General features: G+C 48.1%; 1 protein-coding gene across 1 annotated transcript in view; it reads right to left on the reverse strand.

The window, feature by feature from the left end:
- Positions 1-455: 455 nt before the first annotated feature.
- SFGH (S-formylglutathione hydrolase) overlaps positions 456-21,756 on the reverse strand; it is a 117,795-nt gene continuing 96,494 nt past the window's right edge. The window contains exon 8 of the mRNA XM_086512259.1: positions 456-871. Coding sequence (XP_086368385.1) covers positions 689-871 — 183 coding nt within the window. The 3' untranslated portion in view covers positions 456-688. The remainder of the gene's footprint in view (positions 872-21,756) is intronic.

A 21,756-nucleotide genomic window follows, 5' to 3' on the forward strand; every position in this document is an offset into this window, starting at 1 on the left:
TATCTACAAAGCCATATTCACATCTATAGGCAAAAATGATGATAATAAGCCTTCCAACAGCCTCTATGAGGATTACTATTCACGAAAATCTACTCTTCCATGCTGAAATCAAAGACATTATAGGCAAAAATGATGATCATGAGACTTCACATAGCCTCTATGAAGATCACCATTCACAGAAATCTTCTTTTCCAAGTTTAAACCAAACACTTTGATATCAAATACCATCACTACCTGAAAAGATCTCGAGAACAAAACACGAATTTTGCACCAATACAGAAAAATGATGATAACGAGGCTTCAAATACCTCTGCGAGGATTACTACTACTAAAAAAGGTTACAAAACCCGAATTTTAAGTCAACAAGCCACATGACTGATTCCTGAAATATTAAAAAAAACTGCTCACAAGAGAAGTTCTAGGGCTATTCTTCCCTGCTAACGAAAACAAGGAGGGGAATCATAACTTGAATCTTCCCTTTTCAGCAGAAAGAAATTCTAATTTAAAAACCAAAAATCTGAGAAAATTCTTTTGCTAGATTTTGAAAAACTTGCTTAATGCAAGGAGATTTCGCTCTATTTATTCAACATCAACCACCAAAACTCAATATAATTTTGTTACGTATACATCACAAAAGAAAAGCACTCATCTCCCTGATTGATCTAGTTTGGAGTGTAGGGCTGGTCTCTTAAGAAAACAGAGCTTTGGCATGGTGTTGAATATGATCATCCACGAAAGTAGCGATGAAGAAATAGGAATGATCATATTCTGGCTGCATACGCAAAATTAAAGGCATGCCAGCAAGGTTGCAGGCCTCTTGAAACTTGTCAGGTAGTAGTTGCTTCTCATGTAAAAATTTGTCTGCATCACCCTGCCAAAGATGCAAGGAAAGCATATAATTATTTTGATGCAATGAAAGCTCATGAAATGCCATGTACAATAAATATTCTTGAAATGTTGTTGAGAACACTCAAATACTACAATTTCTACAAAAGATGAAATATATTGAAATACAACCATAAAAAAAACCAATAGTTTGAAAGTAAGTGTTGATATACATGCCATAAGAGTAGTCATGTGTGGAGATAAGACTGGAACAAGACTCCCTTGTGATGGGAGTAAGGGCACTAAGTTCGAGAAGAACATAAGCTATGCAAAAAAATCTGATACACACAACACTTAAAGGAAGATGATGATGACGATGATCTATGAACGTCCACCGAGGCCAAAATGACCCATGGGATGGTATGTTGAGATGAGGCTATCTCCCCTTTGTCAAGAAGGGGGGGGACTAGAACTAGTTGTTGTTAGTTCTGACTACGCTCAAAAAGGCAGGCAAAAAACATACCAAGTAGTGTAGGGGAAGGGCAGAAACCCAGGGTGTGATTAAGGATATAAATTGATTGATTCATAGTTCTGTAAAATGGGCATATGTTTATGATTGCAAGGGCTCCTTTGCACCAAACAAATGCAGCCATATAACACAGTTTTCTGCATGAGTCATGAGTAGCCACCTTCTTCCCATCCTGCATTTGTGGTATCGATGCTGCATCAACATTAATGCTCTAGTGTACCACTACTGCACTTCATGAGGTGCCAGCCGTGTAGACATTTATCTGAACCTCTTGCAGAATCATTTGAGCACATATTGCCCAAACCCCTCACATACTCGCATGACTTAAAAAAAAGTCATTATTCACCGATTCCAGCGCATATTCTCCAACCCGCCCTCCTTCCATGTCTGCACCTGGCAGCTCGTCGCCCTTTAGCTCTGCTTCGCACCTAAGTCGCTGAAACCGGCCCGTAGGGCGGTAGACTTTGGCTTTCACCCGAAACTTTACTTTAGACTTTAGAACACAAAGATCCTTTGCAAATAAAACCTGTAATGGGAATTAACACTTCAAATGAGCCCGGCCTAGAAGCGAAAGCGCTACCAAGCAGATGCCGACAACTGTTGCCCACAAAGACTGGCGTCCCTTTCGGTATTTCTTTATTGTTATTGCGAATAGACGACCCGAACACTTTCACCTATCTCTCACCAAGCTGTCGAAACCTGTCCATGGCTGTAATTGCGAGTTTTTGACCCAATTTCGCCAACATAAGGGCGCAAAACCCTCTGTAGGTCAAAAGTACATGCAAGAACACTTTCCCTTGCGGTTAGGAAGCTTTCCCGTGAACTGCAGGTCAGTTTCAGCGTGCTGTAATTCCCTGTTTTAACACTGTCAGGTGCCCAAAGCCCTATTTAAGCATCCCGAGGCTTTCCCATTAGAAGATTAAGCTTGCCTTGGAGAAGACTCAAGCAAAGCAGAAAAGGGCTGTTGATCGTTGTCGACGTGAATTGTTGTTTTTACATGGTGATTGGATACTTTTACGGTTTGAAAAGGCGAGTTTAAAGAAGATAAAGGGCAAGGAAAGGTTGTTTCCGAAGCTCAGCATGCGTTACTGTGGGCCTTTTCAAGTGGTTGATAAGATCGGCGATGTTGCTTATAGGCTGAAATTGCCTGACACTTGGAAGATTCATAATGCGTTTCACTTGAGTCTTCTAAGACCCTTTGTGGGTGATGTGCCAGAAGATATGCCACAGGAGGATCAACCAGAAGTCGATGAACTTGATGAGATCTTGGTACCTGAGCAAATTTTGGCACATAAAGAAAGAAAAGTTAAGGGACAAGTTGCAAGACGCTATTTGGTGAAGTTCAAGAACTATCCACCTATGGATGCAAACTGGATGGAAGAGCATGAACTGTCAGAGTCACCAAATGTATTGCAACTTTACCTGGAGGCCTTTGGTTACAACCTATGTATGCTCCAACCCAACGTGTGCAAAGGAGGGGTAATGATGGAGCTAGCACATCAATTGTACATATGGATTCAGTGCAATAGAAGTGTGCATTGCTCTTCAAGTGTTAAAGGTATTATGCTCACTTCTATCATAGATGGAAATGACAAAAGTATGAAGGTCTCATTAAGTCATTTGTATCTATGTCTAATGACCTTTCTTGCGGGTACATGTGATGATAAAAGGGTGCTAACAACACAAGATCATCAATGGCATGTATATATATATGGCATGCAATTGAGGACGGTTGCGATTTCAAGAGGGAGGTATGTCACGAGGACATGGCAAGTGCTAACCTTAGTTATTGGTTTCTTTTCAATGATTTCTAGTTAATTTTGGGACCCTCTTTTTGAAGTCACAAATGGCCAGACATTGCGTGGCCAGTGCGAAACGGCCGATGGTCAAGAGTTTCACCCGGCAGTTGGAAAGGGCAGGTCGCGCCAGTCAGCACTGGAATCCGAGCAATAAAAGGGTGTCTAGGCTCAATTCAAAGTCATTTAGGCCCCCTCCCTACGCTAATAAGTCGGTGGGTACTAGGAATTAACTCTAAAGAAGAAAACTGGACACATGGCGGCTCTGCAGCAATTTGCCAAATCCATCAGCTGGAGGGAGCGCCCTTTTTTGAGAGGGGGGCTGATTTTGCACTTCAATGTGACTACAATGTGTGTGTGTGAGTAGTGAGTGCAGATGATCACAGCTTTAATGGAAAGCTTGCCTTCTCCCCTTGCTCAATGTAACGCGACGATTTGCTCTCGCGCATCTCTCTCTCCCCTTGGCACATATAGTGATGCCCCACTAGTTGGGCTCCTCAGATGACCATGTACAGTTCTGGGGGTTTTATGTGCGTTTGCCATGGCAAGAGCCTTCTATACAGGAACCGGATTTCATCCATGTTCTCAACATATCGATCTGCCTCAAAGATCTTGTCCTTTGTATGCAAAATGAAAGGAATCTTTTTGCCATCTTCAACAATCTCAAAAGGTGCCTTGCCTATGGACGAATGTACCGTATTGTTGTGCGTGTCACAAACTGCTAGCGTGTCAAGTCAGTGAAGAACAAAGCAAACCTTCAAATCAAGGCCATGGGGCCTAAACCTTAAGAAGAACAAGCAACAGCAAAAGAAGCCTACCAACTTATGGGACCCCGTCCGATTTGGACCAAGTGACAAAAGGAATTAAAAATAAAGCTAGACTCTCACTTGCGCAGAAACTTATGACGTGGCAACTGTATCGACAGCCCGGATTTTCCGCTGACAGTGCTGACGTCGCAGATTTACGCAAAACACGCTGACAATGCTGCCGCGGAAGTTGTACGGATTTCTGTGATTTACGCTAGTAGCTTTTGAGCATTGCTTTTGGACCAGATGCTTTTGAGTTTGAAGGCTTTTCATGTAAATTGGTTTTGGAGCCTAGGGCATTTAAATATGAGGTTAGCACTCATTCTCCGAAATGCTTCCTGGAGAAGGTGCAGAGTCTGGAGTACCGGCTTGTATTGTGTTGATGCAATATAAAGAAATACCCAAAGGGGCGCCAAGGTTTGGGGCCAATACTCTCTCGGGTGGAATTCGGCCACTCCGTGTCGCGTGTCGTCTCTCTCTTTCAATTCAGCTGTTATTGAAGTGTTAAAAGTCTGTTCAGTCTGTTCTTTTCTATTGGCACGTGGTGCCCGTCTTGTGACAGTACGCATACTCAAGCATAGGCAAATATTGTTCCCACTTGCCCTCATTATCTGACACATAACACTTCAACAGATCAAAGACAGTAGAATCAGCCTCTTCTGACTGTCCATCAGTTTGTGGATGAAACGAATACGAGAAGTTGAGCGTGGTGCCCATGTTCTCAAACAAACTTGTCATGCAAGGATCACGATCATTGACAATTGACTATGGCATACCATGGTACTTGGAGCATTTGTAAGGCCAAATGGCATCACTAAAAACTCATATAGACCAAATGTCGTCCTAAACACAATCTTGTGCACATCCTCTGGCTTTTTACGAATCTAATGGTACCCACTCTTAAGGTCTATCTTGCTGAAAATTGCAGCACCCTCTAAACGATCAAGAATACCATCAATCCTTGGAATAGGAAACCTTTCTGTAAAGGCTCCTCAACCTCGCCCATAATCTCTTTCTGCTGAGCCGCACTAACCCTGTATGGAGGTCTATTTGGTGGGCTACACCTTGGCACCAAATCTATCATATGGTCCTCAAGCCTCCAATTGTGACGGTAATAAATCAAAAAACAGTCATTAAACTCCCGCAAAAATGCTGACCTTTCTCTAACACAGATAAATTTGACTGACAACTATCTGAAACATCGTGTGCAAAAAGAAGTACGCAGAAAGATGATTCTTAATTACAGAAGTAATAGCCGAAGCAGATACAATAGAGACAGACTCCCCTTTGAGCTTTACATCCAAAACATGAGTTTTGCCCCAATGTTGAAGAGTGATCGTTTCGCCGAAGACATCCAACACGCCATGTATCCTGAACATCCACGGAATCACCAATAGCGCATCACACCCTTCCAATGGCATGATATAAAACTCTTTTGTATCCACATACGGCTGAACATGCAGACACAGCTTTCCAATGATGGGAGTAACACACTCTGAGTGGCCAGGACATGCCAACCCTGCCTCTGTCGTGTACCCATCTCTTCAGCTCCAATGCCGAGCGCCATAGCTAACTCTAGTGAGATAAAGTTCGCTTTGGCACTTGGATCAAAAAAGATAAGTGTCTTCTGGTCTCTGACTTTATCCCATGCTTTGCATAACTCGCTGGCATCCGTGCTTGGCCTGTCACCCACCATGTCTGGCAGTAAACATACCGTGGGCTTCGGCTTCTTTCCTTTCTTGTCCTCGTTATCATCAGAGTCAGCTGGTCTTTTCCTTTGTGGACAATCTGCAGCAAAGTGACCAGGCTGCTCGCACATAAAGCATTTATCCTCAGCCATCAAGACCTTCTTTTCCTCGAGCGACTTACACACGAAAGGCTTCCTTTTCTATTTCTTTGCCTGCGCTCCAGAAGTCCCGCAGAGTCCTTGTCCTTGTTGACCTTTTCTGACCCCTGTGGCGCTTCAAGAGCCGTTTTCACAAAGGGCTTCTTTGCTGAATTTTTCTTATGCTGCCCCCTTTCACGTTGCCCGCCGGAAACCCACTGTCCTCTCCCTTCAACAAGGCAAGACCAGTGTTGGCAACTTCCATAAGCTGAGTGAGGGTAGCCACTCTATTCTTTGTACAGTAATCTCGAAGCCCTTTAGGCAGCCCACAACAATACTTCTCAATCTGCTTTGTCAATGGCACAAACTTGTAGGAGGTTACTGAGAGCAACGCTTTGCAAATCCTCCGATCGTACTCCTGTAGGCTCTTGCAAGTAGCCGCAGTGAGATAGTGTCAATCCATCCTGACATCGGCTTCAAATTCATTTGACAGCCACGCAGATGCAAATATTTGCTTGAAGTATACCCATGTGACAGGTGCCTGTCCTTGCATCAACAATGTCGTCCACCATGAAAGCGCATTGCCGCCACGCAGATGCAAATATTTGCTTGAAGTTTACCCATGTGACAGGTGTCTGTCTTTGCATCAACAATGTCGTCCACCATGAAAGCGCATTGCCTTTCAAGAAAGTGGCAACTTTCCTAACCTTAGAGGCCTCCGTAAAATTCCCTCCTACATAAGTTGTATCAAATTGCAGGAGGAAAGTAAGAGCCTTTGCCTCATCCTCAAAGCCACTGAAAGTGCTAAACTTTACAATTGCACCTTCTTTGTAAGCTTTTGGCTTCTCCAATGCCCCAAAATTGTCATAGGGAATTGTCTGCAACATGGGCACTGTAGTAGGGGTCATTGGCCATTGACATTTTGCATCGTAAGTGCCATATCTGGCTGCTGTCCAAAAAAACCAGCCATGCCAAAATGGCCCTGTGGCACCCCAAATTGGCCCTGATTCCTCTGAAAGCCTTGCTGCATGTTGATATTACCATACATGGGGTTTGGCATCATGCCTTGCATACCCCCAAACATTGTTCCTGGCATATACTGCTAGTTTCCAGGCGCATAACCAGCCATACTTTGGAACACAGATCCACCCCCGAAATACCCAGGATGTACCGTGGGTGGTGGAGGAACTTTATGCATTGCCTGGAAACTGGTTCTCTGTCCATTTAATGCAACATGTGGACTCTAAATGGTGGCGGATTGAACTCGCAAATCTTGTGAAATGGACGTCCTAACTACCTGTTCATGGACAGAAGGAACCTGTCATGGAGCCCTTGACTCCCTATCCTGCTAGGACGCATGAAGTACCTGGGCTTGAGCCTCATCGGGCTCTATTGGCTATGTGAGTTGCCTTGTCTGTTGTGGCATTGGTGGCAGGGTTGTTCTCGTCCGTCCCGTCGGACGGAACGAGGCGTCCGGTGGCGTACGTTGGCGTCCCGTCTGGTCAAGGCTTCCCCTCACTGAGTACTCTGACTCGGCGTCTCCCATGTTCGTGCCAACACAATCTGCACCCTCTGATACAGCATCCACCGATGTCTCGATGACCCTCGCAATCATGGGCGTCTAGATCTCCCAAGCTCAATGGCCCTGTCAGTCAGTGAACCCCTCGTACAGGTGGACTCTGAAGTCTGCTCTGATGCCTGCTCATGTGAATGTCGTGTATGTAGTCTGAAGAAATCAGTGATCTCCCTCTATGAATGTCTCCTACTGTTTGGTCTCCTTAAGAGGCTCTCCCTATGTCTGAGGAGCTCCAATAAAAATAGCCCAAGGCATCTCTGATCCTAATATCTCATAACTTTGGCCAATGGTCCAAAACCTTCTCTGAATAGGCAGTGGAAACGGCCTCGTATCTCATAGTAGACTGGGCAGTGACATTTGTGATGTAACTCTGTCTCTAGCTCTATATGGCATAACTGACAAAGCATGGCCTCTGCTGGTACTCTAAATTTGTGAGCCTCAATCTCTAATTGATGTGATGATGTGCACATCTGTCCAATAACACATCGTAATCCATGGGATAGATGAGTGTCCATGTAGGCACGTCTCGTCACAAAACCATCCGCTATAAGCTCAAGGAGATGCTCTCTGTAGAAAGCCATCTTCGTACCAAGCACACACATAGGCTGTATCCATGTCCTCCTAGTGTCTAACTGAATAAAGTCCTGTCTAATGAGCTAAGTGATCTTGGTCCGTGTGAGACAAGGAGGGTGCGTCCAGTGAATACTTGAAAGGGGGTAATCTATCCATGTCAAAACCATGCAGCTTGAACCAAGCTGTCATCTGTCCGTACCAACACGAGGTGTCTCCCTGTGAGGCAAGCTGTAGAGAAGACTCCAAAGCTAGATGAGCATATATGTCTCTAAGGAGATCCCAGATACCGTGTATGAAAGAAACGGATCTGGGAAGTGCCCCGATGACCAATGGGGGGACAACGAGCTCTGCACAGATAATCTCATGCGGTATAGAAGCCTTGGCCCTAATCATCCGAGAAATCATAGAGACCAGAGGCCTCTCCATGCACTTCCATCCATCAGTGCTGCCAGCCCAACTATGGCGGTCCACTGATGGCCCCCATATCTGCACCCCATAAAGCATAGCTAATGTGACCAAAGTGTCGAAAAGCCATAGTTTCATTCGAGGTTCTTGAAACTGAACCTACGAACACATCCTATCCATCTTCCATAAAGCCACATATGCTCTCGTTAGCCTAGTCTCTACAGCTCTCCTCAAAGAAAACACTGGCACTAAAGACTACACCAAGGTAAGTGTATGCATCTGTATACTCCACCATCTCCTGACCATATGCAAAGGTAGGTGCAGATCGCTTGACCCACTGTGGTGTGGTTTTCATGTGGTGTGGTGTTGAAGACCATAACCTTGGCAAGACCAACTTGGTTCACCAATAAGCCGCTATCAGTAGAAAATGTGTGCAATTTAACCAAATGTCGCTGCATTCCCTCTGGTAAATCTGAGAGAGAGAGAGAGAGAGAGAAAGATTTTTAACGTCTATGTCAGGCCGAAATCGGCCTATGAGACAAATCAAATGTAAATGGTGTGTATGTCATCCGTCTATCGGAAAGACAAATGAAACAAAACTGAACTGAATGTGGGTAGTGGAGTATCTGAGGAGGGATGGAGCTCTATCTCTAGGGGTATATGCATGTCTATATGCTCAAGGTAGTACAATCATGAGAATGCATCAAGCTATCTAGCTCCATCCTGTACTAATGGGGGGATGTAAGATGTGGTACATGGGCGGGTCTGGTGCCAAGGCTACCCGGATGAAAGCTGTCGGGTTGGTCCTCATCTGACCCACTCGCTCCTCAGTGGCACGGCGCTCCCGGGCTTGGATCTCCTCGATCTGTCGGTGGTGGGAGCTCGCGCCCCTGTAGCCTGTGACTCGTGGTCGTCGTCTAGCTCGGCTCACCTCCGCCTGTGGGAGTGTCACTCCCCTCTGAGTGTATGGTGAGGGAGGGGCGGCAATCCTCTGAAAGAAGTCTGTGAGCTGCGACTGTCTCCCCTCTGTCTGTGTAGCTGTGTGTGGCTGTAGTAGTGTGTCCCGATGGCTCTGTATCTCTAGTAAGAAACGTCCGAGCTGTCTCTGATCTCGAGAGTCCATGATCTCTCGGAGAGTGGGCTGTCCTCTGAATAAGGCCTCATACCTGCCTCTGATCTCGGTGTATGCTCTGCATCTACATACAAAGTGCTCCTCACTCTCCACCTCCTCTGTGCAGGCTCTGCAAACTCGCTCCTCCCTGGGAACACCAGTATGTCTCCCGATCTCAATCTCTAACCTGTGTGAACCCACTCTCAGCTGACCAATCGCCACCCGTGAGCTATGTGGCATATATGTGTCCATGTAGCGTGGTCTCTGTATGAACCCCCCAGACAATATGGTGAGAAACTGGTCTCTGTAATCTGACATCCTCGTCCCCAAGCCAGGTGACTCCCAGACTCTCCTAGTGTATAGCTGCCACAGATCCTGTCTCCATACCAAGTTCCTCTCACTGCGAGAGAGGTGAACATATGGTGAGTGGGGGTCGTACTGGAATGGTGGTAGGCTCTCCATGTCAAGACCGTGTCCCTCAAACCATGCTCTGACCTGTGAGTACCATGCTCTCTCATGCCCACTCTCTGATAGCTGTATAGCTGCCTCAAATGATCTACGAGTAAGTCTGTTAGGAGGTAGCTCTCTCATCCTCTGGATGAAGCAGACTGTCTGGAATAGTGCCTCTACAACCATAGGTGGTGTGGCGAGCTCGGCTCTAATAATGTCATGTGGCACTGTCTTCTTGCTGCGGAGCAAGCGTGAGATCATACATACCTGTGGCCTCTCAAGCTGTGTCCACTGGTCAGCTGTCAATCCTGGTGCCCATACTGCCGCCGAGTACATCAAGGCCGGGGTGACTAAGGTGTCGAAAAGCCACCCCTTCGTGCGGGGCTCCTGAAAGTGTGCCTGGTGGCATCTCCGCTCTAGCATGGCCAGAGCTGCATATCCTCGGGTGAGCCTGTCAGCAGCAGCCTGCCTCATAGTGAAGGGTCCTGGTAGGCTAGTGAATGTGATGCCAAGGTAGACATAGGAGGTGACTACATCAACCTGTCCTCCTGCTGCTGTGAAGGTGGCAGCGCTCCTCACTGCACTGGATGTGTGAAAGATCATAACCTTGGTTTTGCCAAGGTTCACAGTCAACCCCCTGTGTGTGCTGAATTCGTCCAAGGCCTCAAGATGGCGTTGCAAGCCCTCGGGTGACTCTGAAATCAACACAATATCATCAGCATATAACATGATGTGGACCGAAGTACCTGCCAAGTCGCTCCCCTCTCCTCCTGCTCGCAGTATGTAGTCGGAGATCTCGTCGATGTAGAGCCCAAAGAGTGTCGGGGAGAGTGGGCATCCTTGCTTAACACCAATGGTGCTAGCAATGGTCTCTGAAAAACCGCCTGGGCAACGAACTCGACCCGTCACCCTCTCGTAGAGAGCATATATGGCCCAAAACATCTCTGTTGGTACCCCAATGCTGTGAAGGCGCTGGAAGAGTCTCTCGCGTGGGACTGTGTCAAAGGCCTTGCGGAAATCCACAAAGCAGCAGTAAAGCCTCTTCTTCCGCGCCTTTGCCCCATCAATGAGGCAGTGCAGAACGAAGATGTGATCAGTGGTGGAGAAAGCTCGTCTGAAACCTGCCTGGCCTGGAGCTCGTAAACCCTCGATCTCTGCGTAGCAGCTGAGCTGTGCCTCAAGTACTGCTCCATATAGCTTGGCCATCGTGTGGCCAATCATGATAGTCCTATAGTTCCCTGGGTCCAGGGTGTCGCCAAATTTGTGGATAGGCACTATGGTGTGCTGTGTCCACTCCTCTGGGAAGCCCTCCCCTATAGCCCGGTTGAAGACATGTGCAATCAATGGGGCTATAGTGGAGGCCGCATAAATGATGTGCTCACTCTGTAATCCAGTATGGTCAGCTGATCGTCTGTGCTGCATGCGGCGTATGGCCCTCTCTACCATCTCTGCTGTAAAGAAGGAGGAGCACGTGGGGCGTGGCTCGTGTGGCTGTGGGATAGGAGGCTGCCCTGGCACCTCATAAAGTCGCTCTGCATAATCATGCCATATCTGTGGATCCTCAATAGCTGTAGTCGGACGTGGCTCGCGCAGGGTGCGCCATGCCGTCGCGCTATCCATGCTCATGAATAGGCGGTATAGCTCAAGCTCCTGTGCCTCTTCGAATGCTCGCCGCTTTTGGCGTGTCAGCGTCTTCATATGCCGTCTGGCCTCTCTCTCTGTGATCTCTCCTAAGGCTCGCCGTGCACGGAGGCGTCGGTACAGCTCTCTGCACTCATCATCATACCAGCGGTTCTGAGCCATAGTCCCGGGGGGGGGAGTGCGTCCTGTGTGAGTGGTGTGTGGAAAAGAGCTAATAGCTGAAGTGTGGAGAACGGAAGAGATATGTGATGTGAGAACTGAGAGTGGTGTGGATGGGTGGAGGAGGCATAGGCCATGCTCGACCTCGGCCGAGTAGAGAGAGGCTAGCTCATGTGTGAAATGGATGGTGGTGTGTGGAGTGTGTGCTGTGGAGCTGTGTGGGATGGTATCTCCGGTGATGGAGAAAGAGAGGTGTGTGTGGTCGGCTCCGATGGGTATGGGTGGAATGGTGAAGGATGTGATAAGGTGTGTAGCCTCCCTGGGTCCCAGAATATAGTCGACTGTACTCCCCCCTCCCTCTGCAACTCCATGTGGCATACAAGTCAGGCCCCCTGAGGTGGGCCACTGGACCATCCCGTTATAACTAACGAGACGGTGCTGGGAGCCAAGTCGAAGTAGATGTCGTCCGTAGGCTGTGACTGGAGCTCTGTCTGCTGTATCTCTCATAGTAGCCTCCTCATCTAGAGTGTGTAGTGCCTCTGGGTCCTCGTGGTCATATGCCTCACACTGCTCACTGCGCGTACGAGCATTGAAGTCTCCCATAAGGAAGACTTCACCCAGTGTGGAGTACTCCATAATCTCCTCCGTGAGGCATGCGTACGGTGACTCCTGCTCAATAGGGGCGAATCTGGAGCCTGTGGGAGCAAAGTAGCAAAGGGCAATGTAGACGATCCTGTCTCGTGAGAGCTCGAGGCGAATCCACATGTAGCGGGCCTGTGGGTCCCGGGCAACAATCTGTAGTCTGCTGTGAAGCCCCTGTCTAAAGAGTATGGCCACTCCTCCTGAGCCGCGAGTGGTGTGCTGGCGCATACATCCCCGATGTAGAGACTCCCACTGGAATCCATGTATCCGTGGTAACCCTCTCTCTCTGGGCTCTCGTGTGTCTCTGTAAGTAGAATGATGTCTCGACCTCTCATCACCTCCTCAAGTCTCTCTGGGTGTGTCCATAGGTCTCCATTGCAATTCCAAACCGTGACATGAATCTCCTCGTGTGTCCCACAGGCCGCGAGTCCCTATGCGATGGTCTTGCCATCAATGATAACCCTACCATCTCGATATACTGCCTTCTTCCCTTCTTTGCGGGCTTGGTGGACTCTAGGCATGCACGCGCGACGGTGATCTTGTTGCATCTTTGTGAGGTCATCATCAAGATAAATCGGGAAGCCTTCTAGCCCTCTGAAGATGACCCTCTTTCGGAGGAAAGAAGTTCGAGACTCCTCGGAGGCGAATTGGAGGATGAGAGCTCTCTTCTTTGGATCTTTGCCGGCTCTCCAAACTTTGGAGAAAGGGATCTCTTCTTCCTTGTATCCCACTTTCTTGCATAAAGCTTTCCCATCGCTCTCGGGTGTAGACCCTTCTTCTTCTTTGATGCCGGTCACTCGCACATTGAGACGGCGAGCTTGTCGCATCTTCTCCTCCTCGATGGTTGTGTGTACGATGAGTACCTCATCTTTTTGGGCTTCCTCTCTTGCTACCTTCTTGATGTTCTTTTTGACCACTTCGACCCATCCTTCTTTGGTGGCCTCCAATTTGTCCTCAATGCTTGCGGTGAGGGCTTTGGTGATCTCCTCCTTGAGGGCTTCCTTAGCCTCCTCTTTAATCTCTCCTTCCTCGGGGGTGAGGGATGTGATGGAAGCATGAAGGAGATCGATTTGTGCCTTCATCTCTTCTTGCTCTTTCCTCCATCTCTCCCTCTCCTTCTCGTTCTCTCGTTCCCTTCTCTCCTTCTCCTCTTTGAGATTATTTCCGCTCTCATGTCCTCCTTCTCTTCGTTCCATAGCTTGATGAAGGTGGCTTTCTCCTCCTCCCATATCTCTCTCCATCCGCCATTCTTTCATGTCCTTCTCCAATTGTGCAAGCCTCTTGTTCGTGAGCATGAAGGTTGTCTTCATTGTCGATGTCGGCATCTTGATGATGGGGGAAGACATGGTTGTCTTCGTAACTACCCTCTCTTCATATTGTGAAGAAGAGGGGAGAAGGGGAAGAGAGGGAGTACGTGTGTGTATGCGTGTATGTGTGTAGTGTGTGTGTGGGTATGTATCCGTGTGTGTGTGTGTGTGTGTGTGTGAGAGAGAGAGAGAGAGAGAGGCTGCTTGAGAGAGAGAAATGAAAATGAAATGTTATATTAACGTCTTCAAAAGGCCAAAATGACCTATGAGACCAATCAGTTACAAAATAGTGAATCTAATACCATGTCTGGGTACCAAAGAACTAGAAAAGAACTAGAAGTGGAACAAAATACTACTACTACTACTACAATCTAAAACTACGTGGGTGTAGCAGCTGATACAATAGGTACCTGGTAAACTGGATGTAACAGTGTGTGAAACAAAGATGGAAGAAATGGTGAGGATCCATCCTCATCTGCACTCTGGATGTCGAGAGAGTATGGCTCGAATCTTCTGTTGTAGTCTCCGTCGATGCTGTGTAGCTCCTCTCCTCAGTCGCGGTCGTCTGTATCTCTGTAGCTCCAATGCTCGGTCGATGAGAGTGCCAATAGTGGTCGAATGAGTGTGGGACGAGCTCTGCAGTGGTGGCTGCTCCTCTGGCTGTCCCATATCTAGTGAAAAGAAATCTGTAATGTGTCTCTGGGACTGCCTCTCTCTAGCTCTCCCCAGTAAAGTGTCTCTATACCTGTGTAACTCAAGTAGATATAGTCCAAGACATCTCTGATCCTCATAACTCATGACCCTAGATAGAGGACCAAAACCCTCTCTGAATAAGCAGTGGAAACGCCCCCGTATCTCATAGAACACTGTGCAATGACATATGTAGTGCAACTCTGTCTCTGGCTCTCTCTGGCATAATCGGCATATCCTGCTGTCTGCTGGTATCCCTCTGAATCTACCAGTCTCAATCTCGAGCTGATGTGAGGATGTGCGTATCTGACCAATGGCACAACGCAAACCATGAGACATATGTGTGTCCATGTAGCTGGGTCGAATCACAAACCCATCTCTTGTGAGGTGGAGAAGATGCTCTCTATAGAAAGCCATCTTCGTGCTCAACTCCTGAGGCGGCGCTATCCATGTCCTCCTGGTGTCGAGCTGGATCAGGTCCTGACGAATGAGTCTAGTGATCTCCACCCGTGTAAGAGACAGCGAGGGTGCCTGAAGAGAATACTGGAAAGGGGGCAACCTGTCCATGGTGAAGCCATGCGTCTGAAACCATGAAGTCATCTGTGCATACCAGCATGAAGTGTCCCCCTGTAGAGCTAACTGTCTAGAAGACTCAAGGGCCAGTCTAGCATATCTGTCTCTAGTAGTATCCCATAGGCTGTGCACAAAGGACACTGATCTAGTAAGCGCCTCAATCTCCATGGGGGGGGCAGCTAGCTCTGCTCGAATGATCGCGTGAGGTACGGAGGCCTTGGCTCTAATCAATCGGGAGATCATAGATACCAAGGGCCTCTCCATACGTCTCCAACCATCCTGGCCTATAGAAGGTCCCCATACCTGTACCCCATACATCATAGCTGAGGCTACTAAAGTATCAAAGAGCCATAACTTTGTCCGAGGTTCCTGGAACTGAACCTGCGAACACATCCTCTCCAAGCCTCCCAAGGCCGCATAAGCTCTGGTCAGTCTAGTCTCTGCTGCTCTCCCCAAAGAAAACCTCGGCCCAGTGAAGACTATCCCAAGGTAAGTGTATGCATCTGTATACTCCACAATCTCTTGACCATACGTGAAGGTCGGTGCCGATCTCCTGATCCACTGTGGTGTGGTGTTAAACACCATGACCTTGGTTTTACCAAGGTTTACAGACAATCCACTATCCTCTGCAAAACTGTGTAATGCATCCAACTGTCGCTGCATACCCTCTGGTGAGTCAGAGATCAAGACAATATCATCAGCATATAACAACAATGGGATCCACGTCCCTGCCAGCTGGGCACCTCTATCACCCTCTCTGTCAATGTAATCAGACACCTCATCAACATACATACCAAATAGAGTAGGAGACAATGGGCAACCCTGTTTCACCCCGATAGTGGAGTGAACTAAGTCAGATATCCCCTCTGGGGTGCGTACATGTCCCATCACTGATCTGTATAAAGCCATAATCCCCCAAATCAACACTGTGGGCACCCCCATCTCCTGCAGTCTGCGCATCAGTCGAGCTCTCGGTACCATGTCAAATGCTTTGCGGAAATCCACAAAGCTACAATAAATCCGTCTCCCATGTGACCTGCCCTCCTCAATGATAGCTCTGAGTGTCAGAATATGGTCAAGAGTGGAGAAACCCCTCCTGAAACCTGCCTGTCCCTTTGCCCGTACACCCTCACCCTCTGCCCAGTTACTCAACTGCTGCTCAATAATGGATGCATACAATCGTGCCAGTGTGTGTCCAACCATAATAGTGCGGTAATTTCCAGGCTCTGTAGGATCACCTGCCTTGAATATAGGCACAATAGTAGACAACCTCCAAGTCTCAGGTAATCCCTCACACATGGCACGATTGAACAACACTGCAAGAACCTCCATCAGCATATCCCTAGCATGTATAAAGTGCTCCGCTACTAGACCGTCATGATCGTAAGCCCTCCTGGTCCTCATCCTGTCAATGGCTCTCTTTACCATCTCAGTGGTAAAGAAGGTGCTCGTAGGTGGACATGGCTCTGTAGGATCTGGAAGGGGATCCTGCCCAGGAACCGTATATAACGATGTCGCATACTGGCCCCACACATCAGGAGAAGTAATCACTGGGGGAGGGGAGTGCTCATGGAAGAGTCGCCATGCCTCGCCTGAGTCTCTACTCAAGAACAACTGATACAAGTCTCGCTCCATCTGGGCCAGGTAAGCTCGTTTCTTCTTTCGCACAAGGCGCCGGAAAGCAATCCGCGACTGTCTGTAGGTGATGACTCCTAAATGAAGATCCCTCTGAAGCTGGGCTCTCATCTCTCTGCACTCCTCATCATACCAACTATTCTGGGGCATGCTCCCAGAATGTCGCCTCCGATCCGGTTGAGTGTGTGGGTATGCCTCTGATGCTGCATCATGTAGTGTCTCAGTCAGTAAAGTAGTGCACTCCTCTACTGAGAGGCCTGGAGCAACTGTGCATAGACGATCCCAGATCGCCTCTGTATAAACTGAGTCAGTCTCTGGTGTAAATGTATAACGGGTGTGTGACCTGCCTCCTGATTTCTGGGCTGTACTAAACTGAAAAGATACGGACAGTGTCAAGAGAGCATGATCCACTGCTACGCCCACTGGTCTGGCTCCCACTGTGAAATCCTGAATACAAGGAATAAAGCTCGGCTGTGTCATAACATAGTCCACTGTAATGGCCCCATGTATGTGTGGAAAGCATGTGAAGCCTGCTGCTCCAGGAAACCGCTGTAAGCCATTAAGTATGGCTAGCCCATGTGTAGTCGTCATCTCCGTGAGGTATCTCCCATACTCAGTCTGCTCTCTGTCATGTGAGCATCTGTCAAACCCCAGCTCACCCACATCCAACTCTCTAAGCATCTCATCTGAAGTGTCGTAGAAGACTGTCTGACAGTTGCCCGTTCGAGCATTGAAGTCTCCTAGGAGGATGATATCACCATCCCTAGAAAACTCCCATATATCATCATCTAGAATTGAGAAAGGCGATTGCCCTCTGGATACAGCATATACTGACGTACTGGGGGGGAAGTAACATATAGCAATATATAGAAATCGACCTGTGTCAGCTCTCAGCCTCACCCACATGTATCTAGCCTGATCATCTCTCCGTACAATATGTAGTAGTGGCTGTAGCTCCTCCCTAAACAACACCGCTACTCCTCCTGAACCTCTACTCCCATGCTCAGATCTCGTGACTGTTCTGTGGGCTGTCTCCCATTTGTATGCCACCACATGTGGCAACAGTTGGCCAGGGGCCTGGTGAGTCTCTGAAAAGAAAACAATGTCCTTGTCTCTGAAACTGTCCTCAAAGGCACCAACATCCAACCTCATAGACCCATTACAATTCCAAGTCGCCATCCTCAATGTGGTCCCATAGGTCTCGCACCGTCATGTAGAGCGCCGCTCTACAATCACCACCCGACCATCTCTGTAAAAGGCCATCTTCCCCTTCTCCCTTGCCGCTTGAATCTCGGGCATTACTTCTCTCATATGCGCAAGTTGTGAGAGAGTGAGGTCATCGCCTAAGAAAATACCTGTCTTCTTGAGAGTAGGTCTCTTCCTCAAGAATTCCTTCTTCTCTTCCAATGAAGGGAAGCGTAGTATGAGAGCTCTTTCCTTTGAAGATTCTCCGGGGCCCTCACTCTTCTTGCCCACTCTCCATGCCTTTGTGTGTGAAGGCTTCTCCACCCCCATCATTGATGTGAGGCTTGTGACCTCTTTTTCCACATTGTTTATGTCCTTGAGGCCGGTTACCCTCACATGTAGAGCCCGCACCCTCCTTCTTTGTTCCTCTTCGAGGGTCATGTTGATAAAAGTGGGTGTACAAGGAGCTTCCTTACCTTTCCCTTTCTTGGCAACCTCAATCCATTTTTCGGCCTCCTCTACTTTCTTTTGCGTTTCGGATATGACCGCGGCCCATGACTTCTTCTCCTCATTGATGTTGTCAATTTCTTCCCTCAAAGAGGGCTGAAATTCCCCCTCTTCAAGCCCATTTTTTGACCGTGTTTCCAACACTTCTTTGTGGAGGTCCAAAATGCTATTCTCCAACGTGGCGATCTTGTTGAGAAGATGATCCTTCTCGTCCTTCCACCTCTTCTCCTTTTCTTCATTTTCTCGGAGGAAAACGGTCTTCGCGTTCCTCCAATCTTCCATCTCTTTTCTCCATGCTTTCATTTCCAATTCAATGATGGAAATTCGTTTGGAGTGAAGCATATATTTGAGTTTGCTTGTTGCCATAGGTGAGGTTGGGGATGACATGAGAGAGAGAGAGAGAGAAGAGAGGATTGATGTTTCTAAAGTGCAGAAAATGCAGCAAACCCTAAAACGCAGATCTGTCCAACAACCCCAAAAAAATAAAATAAATAAAAAATAAATAAAAAATCGCGAACCCTAAAATACAGGTCGGGAGCCCTAAAAACAGGTCGCGAACCCTAAAATACAGCAGCGAACCCTAAACGAAAGCATGGTAAAGAGAGAGAGAGATGGCGTGATGAGAGAGAGAGAGAGAGAGAGAGAGAGAGAGAGAGAGAGAGAGAGAGAGATTGTGCTGCAGCCAAAGAGGGTCAATGCTAGAAATGGTGGTAAGCAATGGGGTGTGCGAGAGAGTCTAGAGAGAGAGAGAGAGAGAGAGAGTCTGTCTTACTTTTTTTCCAACCATAGGCAGTACCCGCACGAGGCAAATGTTGGAAGATTCACTGCGTTCTCGAGAGAGAGATGGCTGCGTGATGGGGAGCGAGGAGGGGCTGCGTGAGGGGGAGGGAGGGGCTACGTGAGGGGGAGAGAGAGAGAGAGAGAGAGAGAGAGAGAGAGAGAGAGAGAGAGAGAGAGAGATGAAATGAAATGATATATAAACGTCTTCAAAAGGCCAAAATGACCTATGAGACCAATTTGTTTCAACATAGTGAATCTGGGATAGCCAGATCACAAGAGATCCAACATCGGTCGCTGGCGGATCTCATCAATCTCCTCCATGGTCAGTAGTCTGACCGGGCGTCGTGCATGTCAGGCCAAAGTGATCCGAATCCTCTGATGCAACCTCCGTCGATGCTGTGTAGTCCTCCACAGTCGTGGGCGTATGGATCTCCCCAGCTCGGTCGCTCGGTCGATCAATGTGCCTCTGGAGTGAGGCGACGAGCTCTGTTGTGGTAGTAGAAATGAAATGAAATGAAATGAAATGCTATATTAACGTCTTCAAAAGGCCAAAATGACCTATGAGACCAAAAAGTTACAACTAGTGAATCTGATACCATGTCTGAGTACCGAAATTACAAAGTTACAAAGAACTAACACTAAAACTGAAACAGGCCCGTAGGGCGGTGGACTTTGGCTTTCACCCGAAATTCTTTACTTTAAACTTTACGACACAAAGGAACTTCACGAATAAGCCTGTGACTGGAATTCAACACTTCAAGACAAACCACGGCCTGGCAGCTAGAGCACTACCAAGCAGACAACAACGCCTTGTTGGCCCCAAAGAGTGGCACCCCTTTTGGTAATTCTTTATACTTCTACAAGTTGTCCCACTTTTATCGGACTGAAATTCCGATACTCCAACCTGATTTCGGCAACATAACCACAGCAGAAGTCTCCACGGACAAAATCCCAAGCAAACATAGACTTTCCATGCACTTTAGAGCTCTTTGCAAAACCTGGTGAGAAATTGCAGCTCGCTGAATTCTCTGTTTTGCGCTCCGATCCGCGTACCGATCATTTTTCTGGGTAGCCCTCGAGCTCTCGCACCTGTAGGGTCACTTGCCCCTTGAATTAGACGAGATTCCTCGTGGGAAATCTCTCTAAATTGTCTTGTACAAGCACCCAATGCTTTCCCGAGGCTCCCCTGACAAATAAACGATCCAAACGCTTCCACCTAACCCTCACCAAGCTGTCCAAACCTGTCCATGGCTGTAATTGCAAGTTTTTGACCCAATTTAGCCAACATAATGGCGCAAATATCCCTGTAGGTCAAAAGTACACGTCAAGGACATTTTCCCTTGCGATATGGAAGCTTTTCAGTGAGCTGCAGGTCAATTTCAGCATGCTGTAATTTTCTGTTTAGCCACTGTTACGTGCCTGCTGCCCTGTACACGCATCCCAAGGCCTTTCCGAGGCTCCCCTGGCAATTCCCTGCAGTTTAGGTGTGAAACCCTAAACCTGCAGAAAAACACAGCAGACTGTAATTCTCTGTTTTGGACCGTTTCAAGCGGAGCGAGCACACCTACGCGTGTCTCAGGTGCTCCCGCATGCAATGGGACAGTTCCCTGCCAAATCGGACGAGTTTTCACGCAAGAAAACTCTTCGTTTTCGCATTCCTTCGCGATGGAACTGTGCGTACCTGAAGGGGATTAGCAATTAGCTGATCCGGTTCTTGTACAGAAGGCTCTTGCCTTGGCAAACGCGCATAAAACCCCCACCCACTACTCACACACACTGTAGCATGGGCAAAAATCAGCCCCCTCTCTTGAAATGGGCGCCCCCTCTTGCTGATGCTTCTGGCAATTGCATCTGGAGCTGCCATGTGTCCAGTTTGCCTCTTTTGAGTTAATTCTCCAATACCCACCAACTTATAAGTGTCGCGAGGGCCTAAATGACTTTGAACTAAGCCTAAACACCCTTTTACTGCTCGGATTCCAATGCCGATTTGCCCGACCAACTCGTGGTGACCTGCCCTTCTCGACTGCGGGTGAAACTCTCGGCCATCGGCCGTTTCACACTAGCCATACAATGTCCGGCCATTTGCAACTTCAAAAAGAGGGTCCCAAAAATTAAACAAAAATCATCGGAAAGAAACCAACGACTCAAGTTAGCAATTGCCACGTCCTCATGACAACAACACTAAGGAGAAAGAAAATAGGAGAGGGTTGGGGGGGAGTAGTTTGTGGGCTGCCCCTGCTCGCGCACTTCCCCCTCCCCCCTGCTCGCTTTGCTCTCTCCCGCAGCCCTTGCGTCCCCGCTCTCTCTCTCCCTCTCTCTCTCTCTCTCTCTCTCGTTGCCCCTGCCCCCCGCTCCCCTGCTCCCTCTGTCCCTGCCCCTGCTCCCCTGCTTCCCCCCCCCCCCCCCCCCCCCCCCACACGCACGCACGCGCCTCCCCTCGCGCTGCTCACAATCGTGTTGCCCTTGCCCCTGCTCCCTCGTGCTCTACCTGCAAACCCCCAACCCAGCGCTAACCTAACGCGTAGAGAGAGAAAGAGAGGGGGAAAGTAATGTAGAGAGAGAAAGAGAGGAAAAATTGCGTAGAGAGAGAAAGAGAGGGGGGGGAGTGGCGTAGAGAGAGAAAGAGGGGAGGGAAATTGCATAGAGAGAGAAAGAGAAGGAAAAAAAAAGAGAAAGAGATGAATAGCGTAGAGAGAGAAAGGGTAGAGAGAGAGTCTTTGCTCGAGTAGAGAGAGAGAGAG

Source organism: Adiantum capillus-veneris, chromosome 5 (assembly GCF_014529385.1).
Source record: "Adiantum capillus-veneris isolate H3 chromosome 5, ASM1452938v2, whole genome shotgun sequence".
NCBI classification, from domain to species: Eukaryota; Viridiplantae; Streptophyta; class Polypodiopsida; order Polypodiales; family Pteridaceae; genus Adiantum; species Adiantum capillus-veneris.